Genomic DNA, 22,108 nt, shown 5'->3' with positions numbered 1-22,108 from the left:
AGAGACCAGTAACTTCTATGGAACTGAATGGGTTTGGAGACAGGAAGCCGGGTTACAGTTCTCTACAGTAACTTTCTAATCTTATCTTCATTACGGTTTTGATTTTTTTTTTCCCATAAAGGCTGTTGAAGGTGTATAGGAGTCAGGATCTTAATGCTTGTTTCTTTAACTCCTTCAGGAGAATCTGCGTTACTATGTGGACAAGTTGTTCAGCACAATTGTGAAGTCAAGCATGAGCTGCCCAACGGTGATGTGTGACATCTTCTACTCTCTGAGGCAGATGGCCGCGCAGAGGTTTCCCAGTAAGTGCCTTGCTTGTTACTCTCTTTACAGCTCAGGGGTCAATTGTGTGTTTGGTTTATATGCATTATTTCTATAAAGAAACATTTAGTATCTTAAAAGTTTGTCAAAATGGTACTAACTTTTGCGTAAGGCTTCATGCCATATGCTTGAGATTATTAAATACAGTTTTTAAAATGCCTTCGCTTATGGTGCCAACTATTTTTTCCAGTTGCATATATCCCAGTAGTGTTAATGTTAATTCTGTGTAGCAGGCTAGACCGGGCAGTTTGAGAAGGCCAGGGTCTGGTTGGGGAGGTATCCTTAAATAGATAGTACAGCACACAGGATTCTGAGGAAAAGCTCACTGGCTGCTTTAATGCTGCAAGATCAGCTGTCAGTACCGCACTTGCTCTTAATTTCAGTGTGTCTCTGGTAGGTAAATGAGCATGCTATAGGTGTCTTTCCAGAGCTTCCTCTAATGGAGGGGAAGGGAAGGTATTTAAATTATCAGTCTTATCCAGCTGTCTGAAACACTACGTTTATTTTTGTAGCCGTCTGAAGAGATTTTACTGTATTACTATATTCTTCTAAATATGCCTTTTTATCTGTTCCTCTGTTTAACTTACTCAGTGTGAAAGTGGTGTATCTAACTTACAAATTGAGATCTAGATATTTTGGGCTAATTATAAAGGTGTATAAGCATTTTAACTACAAATAACTATTAAATGTAGTCTTTATGGCAGAAATAAAAGCAGAGCCATTATAGAATAAGGAAATGCCTATTAAATCATATTTTTAAATAACGAGTTACACCATGATAACCACATCAACCGCATAGTGTATAGACAAGTGCCTCTCTGGCCTGGTCATCCTCAGCATCACTCCAGGCCATTGCTGCTCCCCTTAGTTAAATAATGAAACTGAGCAGGGCAAGGCTCAGATGGTAGAACACCTGCCTAGCAAGTGCTTTATATGGGTTGTTGTTGTTGTGTAGTTATACAAAGTTTACAATTCCGTAAGTCGGGTTATGAGTATACTGCTTCTTGGTCAGTGTTACCCCTTCTTTTGTTCTTCCCTATTTTCCCCTCAAACCCCAGTTTTGAAGGAAGGAGAAAGAGGGAAGCATAAGGAAGGGGAGGGGAGAAGGTCTGGGAGGGAAGGCATAAATAAAACTAAAGTAGGCTGGGAATGTGACTTAGTGATAGAGAGCTTGTCTAGCATGCGTGAAGCCCTGGGTTCAGTACCATATAAACAGAAAAAGCCAGAAGTGACACTGTGGCTCAGGTGATAGAAGGCTAGCCTTGAACAAAAGAAACTTTAGGGACAGTGCCTAGGACCTGAATTTAAATCCCAGGCAGGGGGAGGGAGATTAAGTTTACCAAGGTTAGCTACAAGGTAAGCCAGAACTCAGACCCTGGCCTATTCCTAAGCAGAAGTACAAATCATTGTCCTCAATACTGCCAGGTGATCTTGGCCTTAAATATACTTTTAAATGTTTAATTCTTCTTTCTATAAATGTTCTAACAGCTATATCTCCTTTACTTTTTGTTAGCTTAACCTTCATATCCTCAGTAGCCTAGAGTATTGATAATGTATATTGCTACAAATTATTTTCATATGCTCTCATTTGTTCTCATTACCATGGGAAGATGAAGGCAGCAGACAGGAAGCAAGTATTATAAAGAAAAACAAGTACAGCCGGCACAAGTAATCCAGGCTTACCAGTAAGCTAGGCTCACACCTGTCATCCTAGCTACTCAGGAGGCTGAGATCTGAGGGTCACAGTTCAAAGCCAGCCTGGGCAGAAAAGTCCCTGTGAGACTCTTAATCTCCAATTAACTACTCAAGGAAGTGGCACTGTGACTCAAGTGGTAGAGCACTAGCCTTGAGCACAAAGAGGCTCATGGACAGTGCCCAGGCCCTGAGGATATACCCCACAAATGACAAAATAATAATAACGAATTACTATTGGGTGATTGGCAGGCCAGGCCAGGCATTGGTGGATCACTCCTTTAATTTTAGCTACTCAGTAGACTGATACCTGAGAATCTGGGTTTGAAGCCAGTCTTGGAAGAACAGTCCAAGAGACTATATCTGTAGTTAACCACCAAAAAAGCTAGACTGGAGATACGTGGTTCAAGTGGTAGAGTGCCAGCTGTGAGCAAAGTTAAAACTCACACCAAACCCAGAGCTTCTTTTCCTGGCTGCCTGCTTCTCTAGTTAAGTGCTCTCTCCAGTCTGCAGCAGCTGCTGTCAGTGAGTGAGCAGAGCCGCAGAGCCTTCAGTTCATACACATTCTGTGGGAAATATTGAGAGCTTTGTAAAAGTAGACGTGTCTGCTCGTTGTTTTTTATTGTATAGCACTTTAGTTTTTTGTTGCTGAGACAAATAACCTGCAGCCATTTAAAAGGTGAAAAGATGTACTTTGGTTCATGGTTTGGGAAGTTCAACCCAATGTCTGCAGAGTCCACTGCTCGGACAAGGCAGAAAAGATAACGGTAGGAGCATGGGCCCTGAGGCTGCTCAGCTAACGGCAGCCAGGGACCAGAGAATAGACACAGGAAGGGGCCAGAGCCAAGATAACCTTTCAAAAGCATGTCCCCAGCGACCTGCTTCTCCTGTGGCTCCCCACAGACCTACCACCTCCCCGCATATTCACATTTTTAGTTCACTAATGCATTGATGAGGTGAGAGGTCCTCCTAAGCTGAAGTCTGTGACAATGTCTTCATGAACATTGTTCTAACTTACCAAGGCCATGAAGTTGAAGCCAGGAAAACCATCCCATGCAGCCTTTGATAGCATTGAGACTCCCAGGGGGTAATTGAAAAGGTGACGCTGTGGCATCTGTTGAGAGGGATTTCGTGTTGCCACTAGGTGGCGCTAGATACCAATTTTGTTCTGGTAATTTCCAGAGCAGTCGATGAGGAAAGAGATCCTTTTCAAATTAAGGTGTTTCTGAAAGCCCTCCAGCTTTGCCTTTCATTTTATTCCTTCTACTTTTCAGGTTTTTGTTTTTGTTTTTTTAGTTACAGCATTTTTTTTCATTTAATTTAGCCATAAACATTACTGTCACTTCATCAACCTAATCCTTACTTAGACAAGTTATATGGCTCCCCTGCTTGGTTTACATGTCTTTTTGGTATTTTTTTACTTTACCATCTTCGTGCATGACGTTTCACCATTTTTTCCTGCAGATGACCCTCATGTTCAGTATTCTGCCGTGAGCAGCTTTGTATTTCTGCGTTTCTTTGCTGTAGCCGTAGTGTCACCTCATACTTTTCATTTGCGACCTCACCATCCAGTAAGTGTTTGTTCTTCTCAACGCTTTATTCCACTCTTAGTTTTCGTAGACGAAAGAAAAGATCAAGTCAGCCAAGTTCATTTGGCTATGTGTTCTTGTAACTGACACTTGAGTCTACTTGGCCTTTTCCTTGATTGTATTAGCCTTCACATAGGACTGAAATTCTGTTGGTTGTTAAGAGAGAGTTCCCAGGTATGAGAAAATGTTGACAGGGTTGACAGCCGGTGATGAGCACAAAAGAGCTTCATCGTCTTTTTCCCTCCTCTGTTATATTTGTAAATTTTCATAGCACAAGGGGTTTTATTATTATTATTATTTGGTTGGTTTTGGTTTTGTTTAGCTAGAGGTTTTTGGTAGTGGTAGTATTTAACAGAGCCTACTTTCCTGGTTTATTAAGATAGTTTATTCTGTGATTCTTAAAAATCTCAGAAATTTTCTTTCCCTTTTTATTTTTATTTTTTTATGGTTGTGGGGCTTGAACACAGGGTCTTGGCCTTGTCCCTGAGCTTTTCTGCTCAAGGCTAGTGTTCTACACTGGGAGCCACAGTGCCACTTCTGGTTTTCTGGTGGTTGGTTGGAGATAAGAGTCTCATGAACTTTCTTACTTGGATGGACTTCAAATTGTGATCCTCCAATCTCAGCCTCCTGAGTAGCTAGGATTACAGGCATGAGACACCAGCTCCTGGCTAATCCTTTGGTTTTGAAGTCATAATTTAGTTACCTAAATCCAAATCCCACTACATATATTTACATGCTTATCTCTTGATTTTTAAAATTATTTTTGTTTCCTTCACATTTTATATTAATGCTTTCAGTTGGTGACTTCTATAACAAAGCATAACAGGAACCATCTTTTTAGTTTAGCTTTGTTCTGTGCCTGTCCTACTACTTTATATGTTTTGTTCATTGTGTACTCAGAGTACTAATAGGAGCAAATTCCCTTTCGCCCCATATGCAGTTAAGGACATCACAATACACTAACCTCCAGGCTCACACAGCTAAGCCAATATAATTATTCATTCTCCATTTGAGCAGGATTAAAGTGGGATTCAAACTCAGTCGACCTCAGATCCTATGAGTTTAAATCTTGGCCCTCCAACCCCCTAAGCAGATAGATACTAAAGAGCCAGTGATAGGCCAGATGCTGCTTAGCACCGGCTTGCTGTGGTACAGTACCTACTTAGGACACTGCTGCTCCACTTTTCCATACATGTGGAGGGACTTGGTGGCTTCTGGGTGTCCACCTCCAGTGGACAGCTGCACACATTGGCAGAACTGAGCAGAACCTCGTAACAATAGCAGCAACACCCTCTCTTCCAAAGGACAGATGTTTTGTATACCCATGACAGTGGACCAGTGTCCTGTTGTTCACAGCCTGTCCATTCTCTTACTGTGTTAACTAGAACTGTCCAGACCTTGGGTCAGAGAAAGCTTGGTAGCAGTGTGTGATATGTAAATGGAACTCCCACTTCTAAACTTGGGGCTCAACCTTGTACACGCACTTGGAATTCCTTATTCCAGTAACAGATGTTGAAATTAAGTCATTCCCTGACTACAAACTCTGTTTTACCTCACTGTTTTCTAATCAAAGTGCTAGAAAGACCGCTTCAAAACTGCCATATCATTTTTATTAAATTATTTTTATTGTAAAGATACTATACAAAGGGCTTACAGTTACATGAGTAAGATAATGAGTACATTTCCTACCAAGCATTGTTACCCCCTCCTTTGTTTTTCCCCTACTATCCCTGCCATACAATTTTGTTATTTGCTTTTATCTCTAACTTTATCTCATTTTGGGGGGTTTATTTCCCTTTTGTATTCCTCTTTGTGTAGGTGTCTGTCCCTTGTGGGTCTCAAACCAGAGTTCCCCCCCCCCTTTTTTTTTTTGGTAGTGGGGCTTGAACTCTGGGCTCGGTCCCTCAGCTCTTCAGCTCAAGATGAGTACTCTTCCTCTTGAGCCACAGCACCACTTCCAGTTTTCTGGTGGTTCATTAGAGATAAGAGTCTCATAGACTTTCCTGCCCGGGCTGGCTTTGAACCGTGATCCTCAGATCTCAGCCTCCTAAGTAGCTAGGATGACAGGCGTGAGCCACCAGCCAGGGTCTACTTTTTAAAGACTCTTTTAGGTAGTTGTAGAAATGAGGTGCATACATAAGGTACGTGTGTATTTGCATAGATGTAAATCCAGCACTTGCTTAGCACCCAGAGAGTAGTACAGGTGCTGCTATGGAGCCTGGAGCAAGGATTGGTTCCTCTCACCTGGGAGCAGTGATTGCCAGACCAGGACTGAAGGTCACAGTGGCCTGGGAGCGATTCCCATTGCTGCAGTTCACAGAACAAACTTGCCCTGCAGCTGAAAACCACAAGCAAATCCAAGCATTTCACTGTGTCGTGCTTGGGACAAGCATACATAAATGGCTCCTCTTTTTATATTCTGATTTTAAAATATGGATTAGACAAACATTACATGGTAGACCACTGTTTCATATTGAGAAAGAAAGGATTAGACTAGCTCAGTTATTCTCTCCTTAATAGTCCCTTTCAAGCCCCAGCCAAGGCAAGCATGTTTAAGCCCTTACTTTGAGCATGTGTCTCTGCTGTGTGTGCTCAGCAGTTTATAGCTCTCTGTGGTGGCATTTTTGTACTATGATCTCTGTGTGAAAATCTCTGCACAGGGCTCGGAATGTGGCCTAGCGGTAGAGTGCTTGCCTTGCATGCATGAATACACAGAAAAAGCCAGAAGTGGTGCTGAGGCTCAAGTGGTAGAGTGCTAGCCTTGAGCAAAAGAAGCTCAGGGACAGTGCTCAGGCCCTAGGTGCAAGCCCCAGAACTGGCAAAAAAAAAAAAAATAATCTCTGCATGTGGAACTGTTAGCACCTTAAGAGCAAGACTGGATCTTTTCTGGATTGTGTATCCTAAGCCACCGCACAGTTTCTAGGACAAGTGAGTGCTCAGAAAGAGTTGGAGAAAGGAAGGATGGTAGTCCAGAGAAAGCTCAGATGACAAGGGTGTACCATATACATATACCATGTACATATACCATGTATAGTGGAGAAGAGACTAGCAAAAGGGAGAGATTAAAGAGAAAGGGGGCTTACTATTACCAGACTGATATCTAGGAGGAATCAGAAATAATATCTTTAAAAGAAAAAGTAACGAACAATTATTTCTTTGAACAATTACGATCCCTACGAAATTGTTTTTTTATAGACCAAAGACAGTCAAAGAATAGCAGTTTCATATGCTTCATCCTAATAATGAGAAATGTGTGTGCTAGGTTACCTTGAGGTGAGAAATTCAACATTTCAGTTAAATTTTAAAAATGTATACCAAATATATTGGATTTAGTGACATGCCAGTGCTGGGCTGTGTGTAGGTGGCAAATGATAAAGATTTGGTCATTCGTGGGTGGGGCATCTGGGAGAAATTAGAATGAAGGAGAAATTTTAATGCACCAAGGATCAACATGAATTATACACTTGCCAAATGGCAGTGATAAAACACTAATTTTAAAACCAAATTTGAGTGGTCTTAGTGAAATTCAATTCAGCTTATACGTAGTAGTGCCATTTTAAGAATTATTTTTTTCAAAGGCAGAGAATTGTAGAGACCTTTTTATAGATACCATGAAATTGTGAATATTTCAACGAAAATATTTTCTGAGTAACCATAATTCAGGTATGTATCTTGTAAGTCCATCATAGAGATCTAGTCCTAGATGGCTTCACAGCCTCGCCTCTCCACAATGTTTACTGGATACTAAATTTCTCTCTCTCTGAATTTTCCTAGGCACTTTTTTTTTCTTTCTTGACATAGGATATCTTTAAGTAGCCAGTATTTACCCTGCTACATAAGCCCAGGCCTTGAACTCAGAACCCTCTGCCATAGCTTCCTGAGTGCTGGGCGTCTATCCTGGTAGGGTAGTTGCACAGATGTTTTAAGTTGGTGAATACTCAGGCAGTTATATATACATTTAAGAAATCTGCACTGTATGTAAATTATGACTCAATTTGTTAAAAAATATTTAGAACAAGGACTCAAAGAGAGGAGACCATTCTTGTAAATTTTATTTATTTATATTTACTTCTGTCAGGCTGCATAAGCATGAAAAATGCCTTGTTCAGTAGACTCATAGTTACCCTCTGGTAAGGGTGACCTCTTGTTTCTCAGTCTGAATTTAGGTTTGTTGGGTTTTTTTCCATATTGAAAGCAGCTGACTGCAGAAGGCATATAAAGTATGCTTACAAGTGGATTGAAGAATTTTCACTTTTTTATTTTATTTTTTGTCGGTTGTGGGGCTTGAACTCTGGGCCTGGGCGCTGTCCCTCAGCTCTTCAGCTCAAGGCGAGCGCTCTACCACTTGAGCTACAGCGCCACTTCCGGTTTTCTGGTGGTTTAGTGGAGATAGGAGTCTCACGGTCTCTCCTGCCCAGACTGGCTTTGAACCGCGATCCTCAGATCTCAGCCTCCTGAGTAGCTAGGATTACAGGGCGTGAGCCACGGGCGCCTGGCTTGAAGAATTTTTAAAGTAGTATCTTAACTAACAAGAATTGTAAATTACATGTTATTTCTTCAGTCTCTTAATTCCTTAGTCCAGTGAGTCATGTTGTCAGTCCTGGGGCTTGAACACAGGGCCCTGGGCACTGTCCCTGAGCTTCTTTGGCTCAAAGCTCTACCACTTGAGCCACAGCACCACTTGCGGCTTTTTCTGTTTATATGGTACTGAGGAAACGAACCAAGCACTCTACCACTAAGCCACATTTCCAGCCCATTGACAGAATATTTTTGAGTTACTGTTCTAGAGCCATTAGCCCATTCTGTGTTACATTTCATGTGATTCTGTCTCTTTTCACATTGTCTAGGATGCGCAGACAATTAGGACATTAACTCTCATCTCAAAAACCATTCAAACTTTGGGAAGCTGGGGAAGTCTGTCCAAATGCAAGGTATGTCTCTCCATTTCTTACTTCATCTTCACACTGATGCCGTCTCCCTCCTTTATGTCCTTCCGTATCCTGGAATACAGTGTATAAGCAGACACTACAGTTGTCCTTTAGGCAGATGTCCTATCTTAGTCACCTGTGAAAGGGGACAGATTTCCTTAACCTGATGTACCTGAGGGCATTTAGGAAGGAGATACAGGATCCACCTAGTTATCTGTACCAAAATCACCACTTGGCTTTGAAAGGCTTGAGCTGCATACCTTACAACTCTTTAGCCCTTATTCCTCAGCTTAAAAAACAATACGGAGCCCGACGCTGCTGACGCATGCCTCTCATCCTAGCTACTCTGAAGGCTGAGATATGAGGATCAAGGTTCAAAGTTAGACTGCAGGAAAGTCTATGAGACTCTTAGCCACAAAAAGCTGGAAGTGGAGATGTGGCTCAAGTGGTAGAGCCACTAGCCTTGAGCAGAGAAGCTCAGCAAAAGCAGCCAGGCCCTGAGTTCGAGCTCCAAGACTGGCACACACACAGACAAAGTACATTATTCTGTTAGTGATCTACTTAATATTTTCAATCCTGTGTTTTGTTTCAGTCAAGTTTCAAAGAGACATTCATGTGTGAATTTTTCAAAATGTTTCAAGAAGAAGGATACATTATAGCAGTTAAAAAGGTATGATTGTTTTATTTTGGAAACACATTTCTATCATACAGTAGATAGACACATTTCATCTCATCTTACATTGTCTTTTTTTTTTTTTTTTACAAAGCTATTAACTTTTCAGTTGTAGAAGTATGGAAATTAGTTTTAGCAACAGCTACTATGTTAATGTCTTCATACACAGAGTTGTTTCCTCAGCGATTTGGTTGATATTTGCATCTGAATAATAGGTAATTGTGAAGTGCTGTTCTGTGTATTGCAGGGTATTTAGCAGCATCCTTGGGTTAAATTCCTGTAGTAGGTCTCAGTTTGACACAGAAATGCCTGAAGACGTTGCCAAGTCTCCTGTGAAAGACACAGCTGCCTTCAGTTGAAAGCCTCTGGTTCTGAAGTACAATACCTGTTGTGGAGTGGGTATTCAGTTGCCATAGTAAAACACCAAGAGAGGTGCTGAGTGCTCTTGGTGTAGTACCTAGAAGAAAGTTACTAAAAACTTAGTATTACATCTACTATATAATATCCTAACTCTAGGCATACAGCATACAAAAATGACTCCACTCCCAAATTGAGAATGTTTTGAAATGATCTTTAATTTCTTGACTCATGTACACAGAATCTATAGCATTGCAGTAGAACTGGAAATCTTGTAAAGAAAACCTATTTTGAAGAACATCTAAACTAGGCTTGAAAAAAGAACCGATTGACCTTTTTTTGTTTTGCTAGTTCAGGGTTTGTTTTGTTGTTGTTGTTTTTTTGGGGGGGTCCGGTCGTGGGGCCTGAACTCTGGGCCTGGGCACTGTCCCTCAGCTCTTCAGCTCAAGGCTAGCGCTCCACCACTTGAGCCACAGCACCACTTCCAGCTTTTTTCTTTTTGCTTATGTGGTGCTGAGGAATCGAACCCAGGGCCTCATGCATGCAAGGCAAGCATTCTACCACTGAGCCACCTTCCCAGCCCCTGGTTTGTTTTTTTTTGTTTTTTTGCTTTTTTTGATGTTGTTAGAATTTTAATTAAGGGCCTCACAATTGCTAGGTAGCCTCTCTATAACTTGAGCCGTGCCCCCAATCCTGGAATACTTTCTTTTTTGGTGGTCATGGGCTTGATCTTAGGGCCTGAGAGCTGCCTCTGAGCTCTTTTTTTTGGTCGGTTGTGGGAGCTGAACTCTGGGCCTGGGCGCTGTCCCTCAGCTCTTCAGCTCAAGACTAGTGCCCTACTACTTGAGCCACAGCACCACTTCTGGCTTTCCTGCTTATGTGGTACTAAGGAATCGAACCCAGGGCCTCATGCATGCGAGGCAAGCAGTCTACCACTAAGCCAGTTTGCCAGCCCTCTCTGAGCTCTTTTGCTCAGGGTTAACATTCTACTACTTGGAGCCACAGCTCCACTTCCAGTTTTCTGGTGGTTACTTATACATAAGAGTCTCACAGACTTTACTGTCTTGGCTGGCTTTGAACCATGATTCTCAGATCTCAGCCTCCTGAGAAGGTAAGGATTATAGGCATGAGCCACCAGCACTTAGCTGGAATATTTTTTAATCACAGTCTTTAAAACCCAATTTTAAAGTCTACATTCAATTTCTGCAACACTGCACAGGTACTAGTGGCCTGGGATGCATTTTGTTGAAGCATCTATTTAGATATATGTGTGTGTATATGTATGTATATGTGTGTGTGTGCAAGTGTACTTTTAGGATTCACACACAGGGATTTCATAAATGAAAATGTCTATTTAAAAATCAGTGGGATATTTTTTTTTCACCCAGAGTAGTGCACGTTCAACCAAAAACAATTTTTAACAACCATCGAAGTCTTGAAAAAGTTTTTCAAAAAGAACAGGCACAGAAAAAGCTTTTGCTTTTAGGGTTTTGTTGAAGCATTTATGCAGGAACACTTATTGGCAGGATCACGATGTCTTTTGTGGGGGTGGGTTTACACGTTCTGTGACAAGGCCCTGGTAGCGTCTGATAGAGTGAGAATGTGTAGAGTTGATAATGTCAGTGGAGAAAGGATCCAAGAGTGCCAGGAATTTTAGTCTGTTCCTAATAATCTGCCCTGCGTCAGCCACTCACATTGTAATCACTCCCACCACAGTGCACCTCCTGGCTCACATTGGGAGTCTGGTTCCAGCCTCCCAAGATGGTACACAGCATTTAGCCCTAATATCCTAGTTTTCTCCACTAGTTAAGTCTGGGTATGGGCAGTGTTTGAAATTGTAAATGCTTGTAAAGCCCTGTTTCTCACTTCATCATGGTGGTGTGCTGGTGACAGTTGCCTCAGAGGAAAATAGATCATAAACTTGTCCACAGAGGGCTGGGGTAAGTTTAGCCCAGCGGAAGGGCGCCCCACCTGGCGCGCGCAAGGCCCTGGGTTCGGTCCTCAGCCCTGGAAAAGAAAAAACAAAAAACTTATCCACAGAGTTGAGGAAAGGTAAGCCAGAGAGTTTTGTGTACAAGTGACTATTCAGGACACTTTGAAGAGTGGAAAGGAGTACTATTAATGATTATTGTGGGGTAATAAAGGCCTGCCAAAAAGAGATTGACAATCCCATATGTAAAACTATAAGCCTTTAGAGTTCAATTTTGGGGCTGGGAAGGTGGCTCAGTGGTAGAGCGCTTGCCTTGCATATTTGAGGCCCTGGGTTCGATTCCTCAGCACCACATAAGCAAAAAAGAAAAAAGCCGGAAGTGGCACTGTGGCTCAAGTGGTAGAACGCTAGCCTTGAGCTGAAGAGCTAAGGGACAGCGCCCAGGCCCAGAATTCAGGCACCACGACCGGACCCCCCCCCAAAAAAAAAAATAGAGTCCAATTTTGTAGCAACCATTAGTGGAGCTTAGGATCAAACCCAGTGATGAAGCACAGCAATGTTTATATATCACAATGCAGTGTGTAAATACACAAAGTAGGATAAATATACAACAGAAACAACCTCAAGACAGTTAAAGTTGATTTATACCCTCATTGAGTTTATTGCAAATCAAAGACAACACTTCAAAAACTCTATATTCTAAGCTTTGTTTTGTAATTAGTAGACTGAATCATTTTTACAAGGAAATATATTCAAGGCCTTAATTAATTTAGGATTAAACTTTTTAGAATTATCTATCATGTGTAAACAAGGATCTTTGTATACAACTAAATGTGTTTCATTGTACAGATTATTATGAGATGCACATCCTTAATCCAAAATGCTGTGAGTGCTGATACAATGCCACAGTGGAAAATTCCACACCTTTCCTCATGTAATTGGTCAAAATTCAGGTTCACTAAAAATACTGTATATAAGGTATAGGATTCTGAAATATTTGCACATACATATAGATAGAATCCAAAAACACTTGGGTGCCAAACATTTTGTTTGTTTGTTTTTTTGGGTCCGGTCGTGGGGCCTGAACTCTACTCTGGGCCTGGGTGCTGTCCCTCAGCTCTTCAGCTCAAGGCTAGCGCTCTACCACTTGAGCCACAGCGCCACTTCTGACTTTTTTCTTTTTTGATTATGTGGTGCTGGGAATCGAACCCAGGGCCTCAGGCATACAAGGCAAGTGCTCTACCACTGAGCCACCTTCCCAGCTCCATGCCAAACATTTTGTATGTATTATGTGTGTTCCTTAACAGTGAAGGAAAGACTTCCTCATGTAATCAGTAACGTAGAAGAGAAACTTAATTTTTTGTTATGTTTTACTTTATCCACACAGTGTAATATTTCTCCACTTCCCCCATACAGTTCTTGGATGAAATTTCATCTACTGAAACTAAAGAGTCCAGCGGCACGAGTGAGCCTGTGCATCTGAAAGAAGGGTACTGCAGCTAGACTGGATTGGGAGCCATGAAGCACCCAGGGTCTGGGTTTGGAGTAACTGGCAGGCTTGAGCTGTTGCTCTGCTCGCCACGTCACCCTCCCTATTCTAACAAAATACTTCACATCAAAGGGACAGGACTTTCCACCCACAGTCCCAGAGTTGTTTTGCAAGGAGTACTTAGGAAATTGGCAGCACTATTTATTCAGTTTTAGAGTGGTTACTGTTAGATATTAAAAAGGACCCACTTGGGATGGGAAGGTGGCCCAGTGGTAGAGTGCTTACTTCACATGCATGAGGCCCTGGGTTCAATTCCTCACCACCACATAATCAGAAAAGCCCAGAAGTGGCACTGTGGCTCAAGTGGTAGAGCGCTCGCCTTGAGCTGAAGAGCTGAGGGACAGCGCCCAGGCCCAGAGTTCAAGCCCCACGACCGACCAAAAAAGAAAAAGGAACCACTTAGTTAACACTTTTTTATTCAGAAGCACAATTTTTTTTTGGCGGGGGGGGGGGAGGGGGGGGGGCGGTTCTGGTCGTGGGGCCTGAACTCTGGGCCTGGGCGCTGTCCCTCAGCTCTTCAGCTCAAGGCGAGCGCTCTACCACTTGAGCCACAGCACCACTTCCGGCTTTTTTCTTTTTGCTTATGTGGTACTGAGGAATCGAACTCAGGGCCTCAGGCATGCAAGGCAAGCGCTCTACCACTGAGCCACCTTCCCAGCCCCTCCACCCCCCTACCCCCACACAATTTAAATAGTATACGAACCCCTTAATTCTTACCAACTCTAATATACCTAATACATCCTCATATACCTATGTATGCCATTAAACATCAAAGAACAGTTCTGTTTTAGATGAACTGGCTTCATCTTTGCAGCTAAGTCTTTACATCTGTTGTTTTGGCAGCGAGATGTATAAACGAGCTCAGGGGAGAACTCGGATTGGAAAAAAGAACTTCAAAAGGCGATGGTTCTGCCTGACAAGCAGAGAGCTCACCTACCGCAAGCAGCCAGGTAGCTGTGTCCATGCTTTACCGTGGGTTTGTGCTGTTTGATGTGTATTGCTCCTTTCATGGTATTAGTAATAGTATATAATTTCTCACAGTGGTATATACTTAGAAATATTGTAGAAGTGTACTATAGCATATTTTCATTACACATTGGATTCCTTGTAATGCTAAAATGGCCATTCAGTGTGTGCTGTTTTCTAAAACTCCTTGGTGAGACCCACTGAGTGTTAATGTATGAGGAGCAACATCAGCCCCTTAGAACTTGAAAGTGTATTTAACTCTCAGAGCTCAATTAGGAGCCCAATTCCACCCAGGCAGAAAAGTCCCTGCAAGACTCTTATCTCCAATTAACCTCTCAAAAAACAGAAGTGGCACTGTGGCTCAAGTTGTAGAGCGCTAGCCTTGAGCACACATTGGCTCAGGGACAGCAGTCCTGAGTTCAAGCCCCACAACCAACAAAAAACAAAACAACAGCAAGAATCACCTTTAAAAAATGCACTTGTGAGAGGGGGAGGGGGAAATGCACTTGTATCCTCAATACCAGTGAAAAAGCTCTGGGCAGTTCAAGCCCCAGGTCTAGCATACACACACAAAAAAAAATAATGTATACATTAAAGTCATTTTATAGAAAATATCTACTCCATTGAAACATTTACATACAAACTGTGTGGCAATCTATAGGTTATATATGCTTGCTTCAAGAGGAACTGCTTACACCTTACAAGATTAACCTCTTGCCTGTGCAATTCTGATGGCATGGAAATTTCAACTTTGTCTTCTCATTTTAGGCAAAGATGCCATTTATACAATTCCAGTAAAAAACATTCTTGCTGTGGAAAAACTGGAAGAGAGCTCTTTCAATAAGAAAAACGTACGTTGTATATAAAGATTATTAAACTGTATGCATTACTTAGTTGAAAAATTTTGAGGGGCTGGGAAGGTGGCTCAGTGGTAGAGCGCTTGCCTTGCATGCCTGAGGCCCTGGGTTCGATTCCTCAGCACCACATAAGCAAAAGAAAAAAGCCAGAAGTGGCGCTATGGCTCAAGTGGTAGAATGCTAGCCTTGAGCTGAAGAGCTGAGGGACAGTGCCCAGGCCCAGAGTTCAGGCCCCACGACCGGACCCAAAAAAAAAATTTTAAGGAATTTTAGTGTTTCCTATGATTGTCTCAGACTCCATCCCGGGGTTACCTATTGTCACCATCCTGTGCTCCCGCCTGCCTGCTGCCACAGGGCGCCCTTGGCACCCAAGAAGTAGCCCTGCTCCTCAGCGTCTCCCCTGCTTTCCATCCTACGCCTTGCACTTAGGTACATGGCGCTCCATTCTGTCAGACAGGTGTGGCGTCTAGAAACTGCTCTGCTGTGCTGCTTAGCACCATTGTCTGAGGACCGACTTGCTTGAAAAATAACAGTTCATAAAGTACCTGAGCAGCAGTCCCCTAGTAATCAGCCAGGAAGGTTTCCACTATCTGCTTGTTTCTGCTATGTGTACTGTGTCCATCTTTAAGACTCTCTCTTATCTTAATTGCCTGTGAAGATGTTCCAAGTGATTCATACGGAGAAGCCACTCTATGTGCAGGCAAATAATTGTGTGGAAGCGAATGAATGGATAGACGTGCTCTGCAGGGTGAGCCGGTGCAATCAGAACCGGCTCAGTTCTTACCACCCCTCTGCCTATCTCAACGGGAACTGGCTGTGCTGTCAAGAGAGCAGTGAGAACACTCCGGGCTGCAAGCCGTGCACCGCGTAAGTTCCTTCTGACCACAAAGGAAGAGGTTTCAAAAGGGGCTACATCCAAATGGTGGAATATATGTTAGCCATAGAAAGAATGAAGGCTTGGTGCTAGTGGCTCATGTCTGTCATCCTAGCTACTCAGGAGACTAAGATCTGTGGATTGCGGTTCAAAGCCAGCCCAGGCAGAAAAGTCTGTGAGACTCTTATCTCCACCGGAAAGCTAGAAGTGGAACTGTGGCTCAAAGTGGTAAAGTGCCAACCTTGAGGAAAAAAAGCTCCAGGTCCTTAAGTTCAAACCCAGGACCAGCACACACACAATATGTTCAAGAAGGATAGGTTTGACTTACTTAAAGATTAGTGATGGGGCTGGGAAGTGGCTCAGTGGTAGAGCGCTTGCCTTGCATGCCTGAGGCCCTGGGTTCGATTCCTCAGCACCACATAAGCAAAAAGAAAAGAGCCAGGGCTGGGAAGGTGGCTCAGTGGTAGAGCGCTTGCCTTGCATGCATGAGGCCCTGGGTTCAATTCCTCAGCACCACATAAGAAAAAAAAAGCCGGAAGTGGTGCTGTGGCTCAAGTGGTAGAGCGCTAGCCTTGAGCTGAAGAGTTGAGGGACAGCGCCCAGAGTTCGGGCCCCATGACCGGACCTCCCCCCCCCTCCAAAAAAAAAAAAAAAGATTAGTGATGCCAGGCCTGTATGAGTAGGGCAATTAAAAGTGTTCATGAATACAGGATTTCTTCTTGGAGTGATGAAAATGTGAGGAAAATTCTAAGGGCTCAGTCCTGGCTGAGTATGCCCAGTGCCCTGCACCCTGTCTCCAGCACAGACTGGGCACCCACTGTGTGGCAGGATGGAACAGCTGGCATGACCCAACAGAATTAAAAACTGATTTGCCTTTGTTACAGAGTGCATGTTGGGAAAATGATTTTACTTTATGTGACTCAGTAAAACCCCCCTCCTTAGGCTTAGAGTCACATAAAGACCAAACTTCTCTTGACCCCATTTTTTTTTTGTCGGTAGTGGGGCTTGAACTCTGGGCCTGGGTGCTGTCCCTCAGCTCTTCAGCTCAAGGCGAGCGCTCTACCACTTGAGCTACAGCGCCACTTCTGGTTTTCTGGTGGTTTATTGGAGATAGGAGTCTCATGGTCTCTCCTGCCCGGGCTGGCTTTGAACTGCGATCCTCAGATCTCAGCCTCCTGAGTAGCTAGGATTACAGGCGTGAGCCACCAGCGCCCGGCTTTGACCCCATTTTTTTGGTTAGCAATCCAACTAAATTTCTGAAGTTCCTTTTGCAAAATTCTAATTCCGCATTTAGTTTAAAACCATCAAAAATCTTCTTCATATTAATAAGGTAAAATTTTTCCAATGTCTTTAATTTTCTTCTCGCTATAGAGGTGTCCCTGCAGACATCCAAATAGATATCGATGAAGACAGAGAGACAGAAAGGATTTATTCCCTTTTTACCCTCAGTTTACTTAAGCTGCAGAAGATGGAAGGTAAGTACACTGTCTACTTCTATAAAGCCATGTGTTTGATTAACACTTCCTGAACTATTTCTCTAGCATCATTAAAAAGATGAAAATACTCTGCCGGGACTTGGTGGCTCATGTCTATAATCTTATCTACTCAGGAGGCTGAAATCTGAAGATGTGGTTCAAAGCTAGCCCTGGCAAGAAAGAAGTTAAGGGGCTGGGAAGGTGGCTCAGTGGTAGAGTGCTCACCTAGCATGCATGAGGCCCTGGGTTTGATTCCTCAGCACCACATAAACAGAAAAAGTCAGAAGTGGCGCTGTGGCTCAAGTGGTAGAGCACTCACCTTGAGCTGACGAGCTGAGGGACAGTGCCCAGGCCCAGAGTTCAAGCCACAACTGGCCAAAAAAAATGTTGAAATACTTAGTTTTACCAAGAGGTTAATACGGAGTTTCTAAACCCTTAAAGGATGCACTCATTAGATGTATTTACAAAGTAAAATTACAAGTTTTATATAAATATGATGGTCCAAATACAGTTGGTATATTTTCATCACACGTGCATGGCCAGAGGACATCTCTCTAGCTTGAGACACGGGAAGTTTTGACTTGGCACCATTGCATTGTGGAACGTAGTTTCTGATGCACTGTCACGCTGCTCCTTGTAGAGGCCTGTGGAACCATAGCCGTCTACCAAGGGCCACAGAAGGAGCCTGAGGACCATGCCAGCTTTGTGATTGAGGACTCAGTGACAACCTTTAAGACAATCCAGCAAATAAAAAGCATCATAGAGAAGCTGGATGAACCGCATGAAAAGTACCGGAAGAAACGGTCAAGCAGTGCCAAGTACGGGAGCAAGTAAGTATGCTGGGACGCACTGGGAGCAGACGAAGGCTTCGCCTCGCACTTTGAGAGTGTGTAGAGCTGGGAGCCTTTCCATGAATGTCTCAGTGTTGGCAGAGGTGGGCACCGTGGAGGGGCAGCCAGAGCTGTATCAGGAAATCCTCTCCAGGAGGTCAACTCAGAGCTCTGCCGTGCCCAGCAAGATGACTTCTGTATTCTCCAGCTTGATGACTGGGTCTGCCACAGTCTGCTGGACTCAGCCTCACATCAGCTGCCTTTTATTTGTTTTTTGTTTTTGTCAGTCCTGGGGCTTGAACTCAGGGCCTGGACATTATCCCTAAGCCTCTTCTGTGCTCAAGGCTAGCACTCTACCACTTGGACCACAGCACCACTTCTAGCTTTTTCTGTGTATGTGGTACTGAGGAATCGAACCCAGGGCTTCATACGTGCTAGGCAAGCATTCTTCCACTAAGCCACATTCCTAGCCCCACATCAGCCTTTATAGCAAGAGAAACTGAAGCACAGCAAAGTTATATGCTTTGCTACAAAGGCTTCATAGCTGATTAATGGGAAGGCTCTGAACCCTCGTCCCACTACGTACATTAATACATTTATATTTATGAGCACTAAAATTTGGGTTTTTCAATAGGTGCAAATATTTGTTCATTGTAATTCTGTCTTTTCTACATTAGTGTAGTGTACTTGATTCTCTTCGGCAGTGTCCCCATCATATGCATGCACACTGTACCTGCCCAGCTCTACTTTGCTCTATAAAACACTGCCGCATACGGAGGTACACACCTGTAGGTCATCTCCTCAAGGCCAGCTTTCAAACCAAAAATGTAGCGGCCTTGAAGGAGCTGGGGCTGGCTGGGTGGGAGAGCACTGGAGTAGTTGGCCTCTCCTGCCCTCTCCCCCTCCCCAGCCCCTTCCCCCTCTCCTGTCTGTCTTGTGGCAGGCCGTTGAGGGGTGGTCTGCTCCCATTGCTACTATGGCCAGAACGGCCCAAATCTCGATCCATGTCAACAGAGTGACTGGCCGTGACACATAGATGTGCAGTGTTCGTTTCTTTTGCAAAAATGTTTTTCTTTCACTGTCTTCTAGGGAAAATCCAATTGGAAAAACATCTTAGAGTTGGACCAACTGACTCAGAAGAACTGGAAAATACTTTTTCCTTGGAGTTTTTCAATCGTATGTTTTGTTTATAGTATTTAAGAATGAACATTGGCTTCAATATCGCCTGCGTTCACATTGTATTTAATATTTAATAACTGAAATTAACTTTGGGACTCCTGTATTGATGTATTACTAAAGAATTTGAAACCCAAGATGTCCTTCATCCCTGTGTGTCTAAACCCCTGCTTCTGCGGCTTTCCTGTACAAAGGACATTGTGAAGGACGGAGCCTTCTAAGGGAAGCCAGCCCCTCCCGTGATCCCATTGCGCAGACTTGTTCACTGCCACTAGTGCCTGCTCTCCACCGCCCACCTTCTTGTTCTTCTAGAAAATTCCACAGCTTCCCATTTGGTTCATCTGGACCTGTCCTCTTTTGAAAAAGGAAGAAAGAGAAAAAAGTGTTCCCTTGGGTCCCTTAACGGAGGCGGCTACAGATCTGGGGAAATGCCGGAGCGTCTGCAGCCCCGGGAGAAGCGGGCTGCATCGTGCTGGGCGGCGGCCGCATCTCGTTTACATGGGGGAACGGAAATGGCATCGGTAGGAATACCAGGTACTCATTGTCTTGATGCGGGTGGAGCCTGAGGAGACTCCTGAGGAGAGCGAGCAGCGAGAGGAGGGGTAGCCGCGGCCTCCACCCACTCCCTCCTGCCTCTCCGAGCGGGCGTCCCAGCCCACTTGGGACCAGTCACTTGGCGCACTTTACTAATCTGGCCTGCCCCAGGTTATCCTTGAGATACTGCATGGTATCTGTCTTTATGATCAGTTGAATGATCGCTGTGTAAGTGTACAAACCGTGCTTTCCTGAAAAGGTTTCTTTTCCATTGCTGTTTCCTTGTGGCCTGCTAGCCAGATGGGGCGCGGGGCAGCAGCCGTCTGAATCCCGCCTGTCCTCAGAACTCGGCTGCTCAGCAGCAGCAGAAGCGAGTGGCCGCCCGGAGGCGGAGGAACACTTTGCTTCCTCAGTATTAAAGACCATGGTACTCTTTGTCTTTTTTGTTGTTGTTGTTGTTTTTAATTCAGAGCATTTTTCAAATGTGGTACTTTGAACCTTGGAGTATTTACTTGCGTTCCCGTTTAAAAACTGTGACCTATCCATGTAAATCTAGCTAGTAGTGCTTTCTTGTTGTTTCCCTCAGCATAAGCTACGTTTTGAGGAACATTTGCCAAGGGCGTCACTTGCATTGTTTTAAGGACTGCTGGCATGTGGTGCTTGTGTCTGGGCGTGAGGTGAAAGGTCAGCTCTAGTCCTCTGTGGGGTTGACTGGTTGGCCCAGCCCAGGTCCTTCAGCTCCATCAACTCAGACTCCATCAGCCCCACTAGACTTCTGCACCCACTCAGATGAAAATTCCTATGAAGAATCTAAATTGTCCACCTGAAGCAGGCGGGAGAGGGATGCATAGCTTCACTCTTCTCCTGTTGTCAGGGGATTTGGAGCTTTGAGGGATTTGTTTTTCAGTTTGTGTTTTGAGACTGCGTCTCACTACGTGACCCAGGTTAACGTTCTCCGTCTCAGCCTCCCAAGGGCAAAGATTACAGGAGAGTGCCACCACACCGGCTTATGTTTTTTTTTTTTTTAAGACAAAAGATACATTTTACTAACATTACATTCCTAATGTCAGATTCCCCACAATTATGGTTATTTTAAAGATCACACCTTGCAGTTTAAAAAGAAATATGAATTAAACTAATTTTCCTTGAAATTCTTTTGCAACTAGAGCATGTCCTCAGGACCCTAAGGCCAAGGTAGAAAGCCTGTTATCTGCGCGTGAACTTTTGAGTCTTTACTCCCTGGACTGCTTTCTCTGCCTCTTCCAAAAGCATCTGGGAAAAATACATATCCATGGCAGCTCGCTTTCCCTCCAAGTCCTGGGATCCCAGGAAGGCCCGAAAAGGGAGCTGGCGGGAGCTCCTGCCACGCCGCCCTCATTCTTCAGGTCAGCGATGGCAATCTGCTTACTTCATTGTTTTTTATTGTTTAGCTTGTTTTGATATTTTTTTTAAATAAGAGAATGGACAACAGCAAAGTTTTTATTCCCAGGAAATATAATTTATCAAACTGAACTATTTTATTTGCCAAAGAACTATGTTTTTCGCCATCACGGGTAATGACTAAGTGTCAAAAAGAGGCTTTTTTTTTTTAATTTTACAAAAAGTGATAACTGATGTGACTTTTGTTTCTGAAGCCTGGTTTCCTCCTTTTACTAGAAAACCTCGTTCATGCCACGTTTTTTAAAAATGATTTTTTTTTAGTCAAAGCACCTTTAATTCGCTCTAACGGTACGTCTTGTAAAGAGAAATTTGTGGACTTTTTCAGGTTTCTTTACAGTATGTGACAAATACAAGACTCATTTCTAGACTTTAAATTACCAGCCTTGATTGATACCATCCGCTTCCATTTTTAACTTGGAAATTAATATGTTGCTAGAAAATATTGGTTTTTTACAGTATCCAGTTTGGAAATGTAAGTTACCAAAACTTAATATGGTGAATTTGTGTAACCATGTTGTATTGTCGAGAATGTATTTTTATTTAAATTTTATTTTCTTATCAAGAGTATTATAAAAATTTAAGACTTTTGTAACTGTCGCTTGGAAATAACTCAAATAAATGACAAGAAGCCTGTCTATTCTTCAGAAGTGCTTAATTACTGGTTAGGGATTTCTGCATTTTCAATGAACCTACCTGGCCTGCCAGTAACTGAGAGGACAAGGAACAAGTCTGCTGACAAGAACACCAAAGCTGGAGTGGTGCAAGTAAGTGGCTGCAGGGTTTTGATGTGTATGTGTACTAACCCTGGGACTTGAACTCAGGGCCTGGGCACTGTCCCTAAGTTTTTTGTGCTCAAGGCTAGCACTTCCCCACTTGTGCCACAGCTCCACCTCCAGCTTTTTAGGTGGTTAATTAGA

The 22,108-nt window shown here is 43.4% G+C and overlaps 1 protein-coding gene across 1 annotated transcript in view; it reads left to right on the top strand.

Annotated features, from left to right (window-relative positions):
• Nucleotides 1-21,824, top strand: part of Rasa2 (RAS p21 protein activator 2) — a 64,698-nt gene extending 42,874 nt beyond the window's left edge. Inside the window, exons 11-21 of the mRNA XM_013029889.1 lie at nucleotides 179-302; nucleotides 3,478-3,584; nucleotides 8,450-8,533; nucleotides 9,123-9,200; nucleotides 12,907-12,980; nucleotides 13,883-13,989; nucleotides 14,774-14,856; nucleotides 15,521-15,729; nucleotides 17,108-17,211; nucleotides 17,852-18,041; nucleotides 19,131-21,824. Coding sequence (XP_012885343.1) covers nucleotides 179-302; nucleotides 3,478-3,584; nucleotides 8,450-8,533; nucleotides 9,123-9,200; nucleotides 12,907-12,980; nucleotides 13,883-13,989; nucleotides 14,774-14,856; nucleotides 15,521-15,729; nucleotides 17,108-17,211; nucleotides 17,852-18,041; nucleotides 19,131-19,158 — 1,188 coding nt within the window. The 3' untranslated portion in view covers nucleotides 19,159-21,824. The remainder of the gene's footprint in view (nucleotides 1-178; nucleotides 303-3,477; nucleotides 3,585-8,449; nucleotides 8,534-9,122; nucleotides 9,201-12,906; nucleotides 12,981-13,882; nucleotides 13,990-14,773; nucleotides 14,857-15,520; nucleotides 15,730-17,107; nucleotides 17,212-17,851; nucleotides 18,042-19,130) is intronic.
• Nucleotides 21,825-22,108: the final 284 nt, after the last annotated feature.

Source organism: Dipodomys ordii, unplaced genomic scaffold (assembly GCF_000151885.1).
Source record: "Dipodomys ordii isolate 6190 unplaced genomic scaffold, Dord_2.0 Scaffold124, whole genome shotgun sequence".
In the NCBI taxonomy this organism is placed as follows: domain Eukaryota; kingdom Metazoa; phylum Chordata; class Mammalia; order Rodentia; family Heteromyidae; genus Dipodomys; species Dipodomys ordii.
Note: the sequence above shows the minus strand (reverse complement) of the source record. Positions and strands in the feature narration are given on the sequence as shown.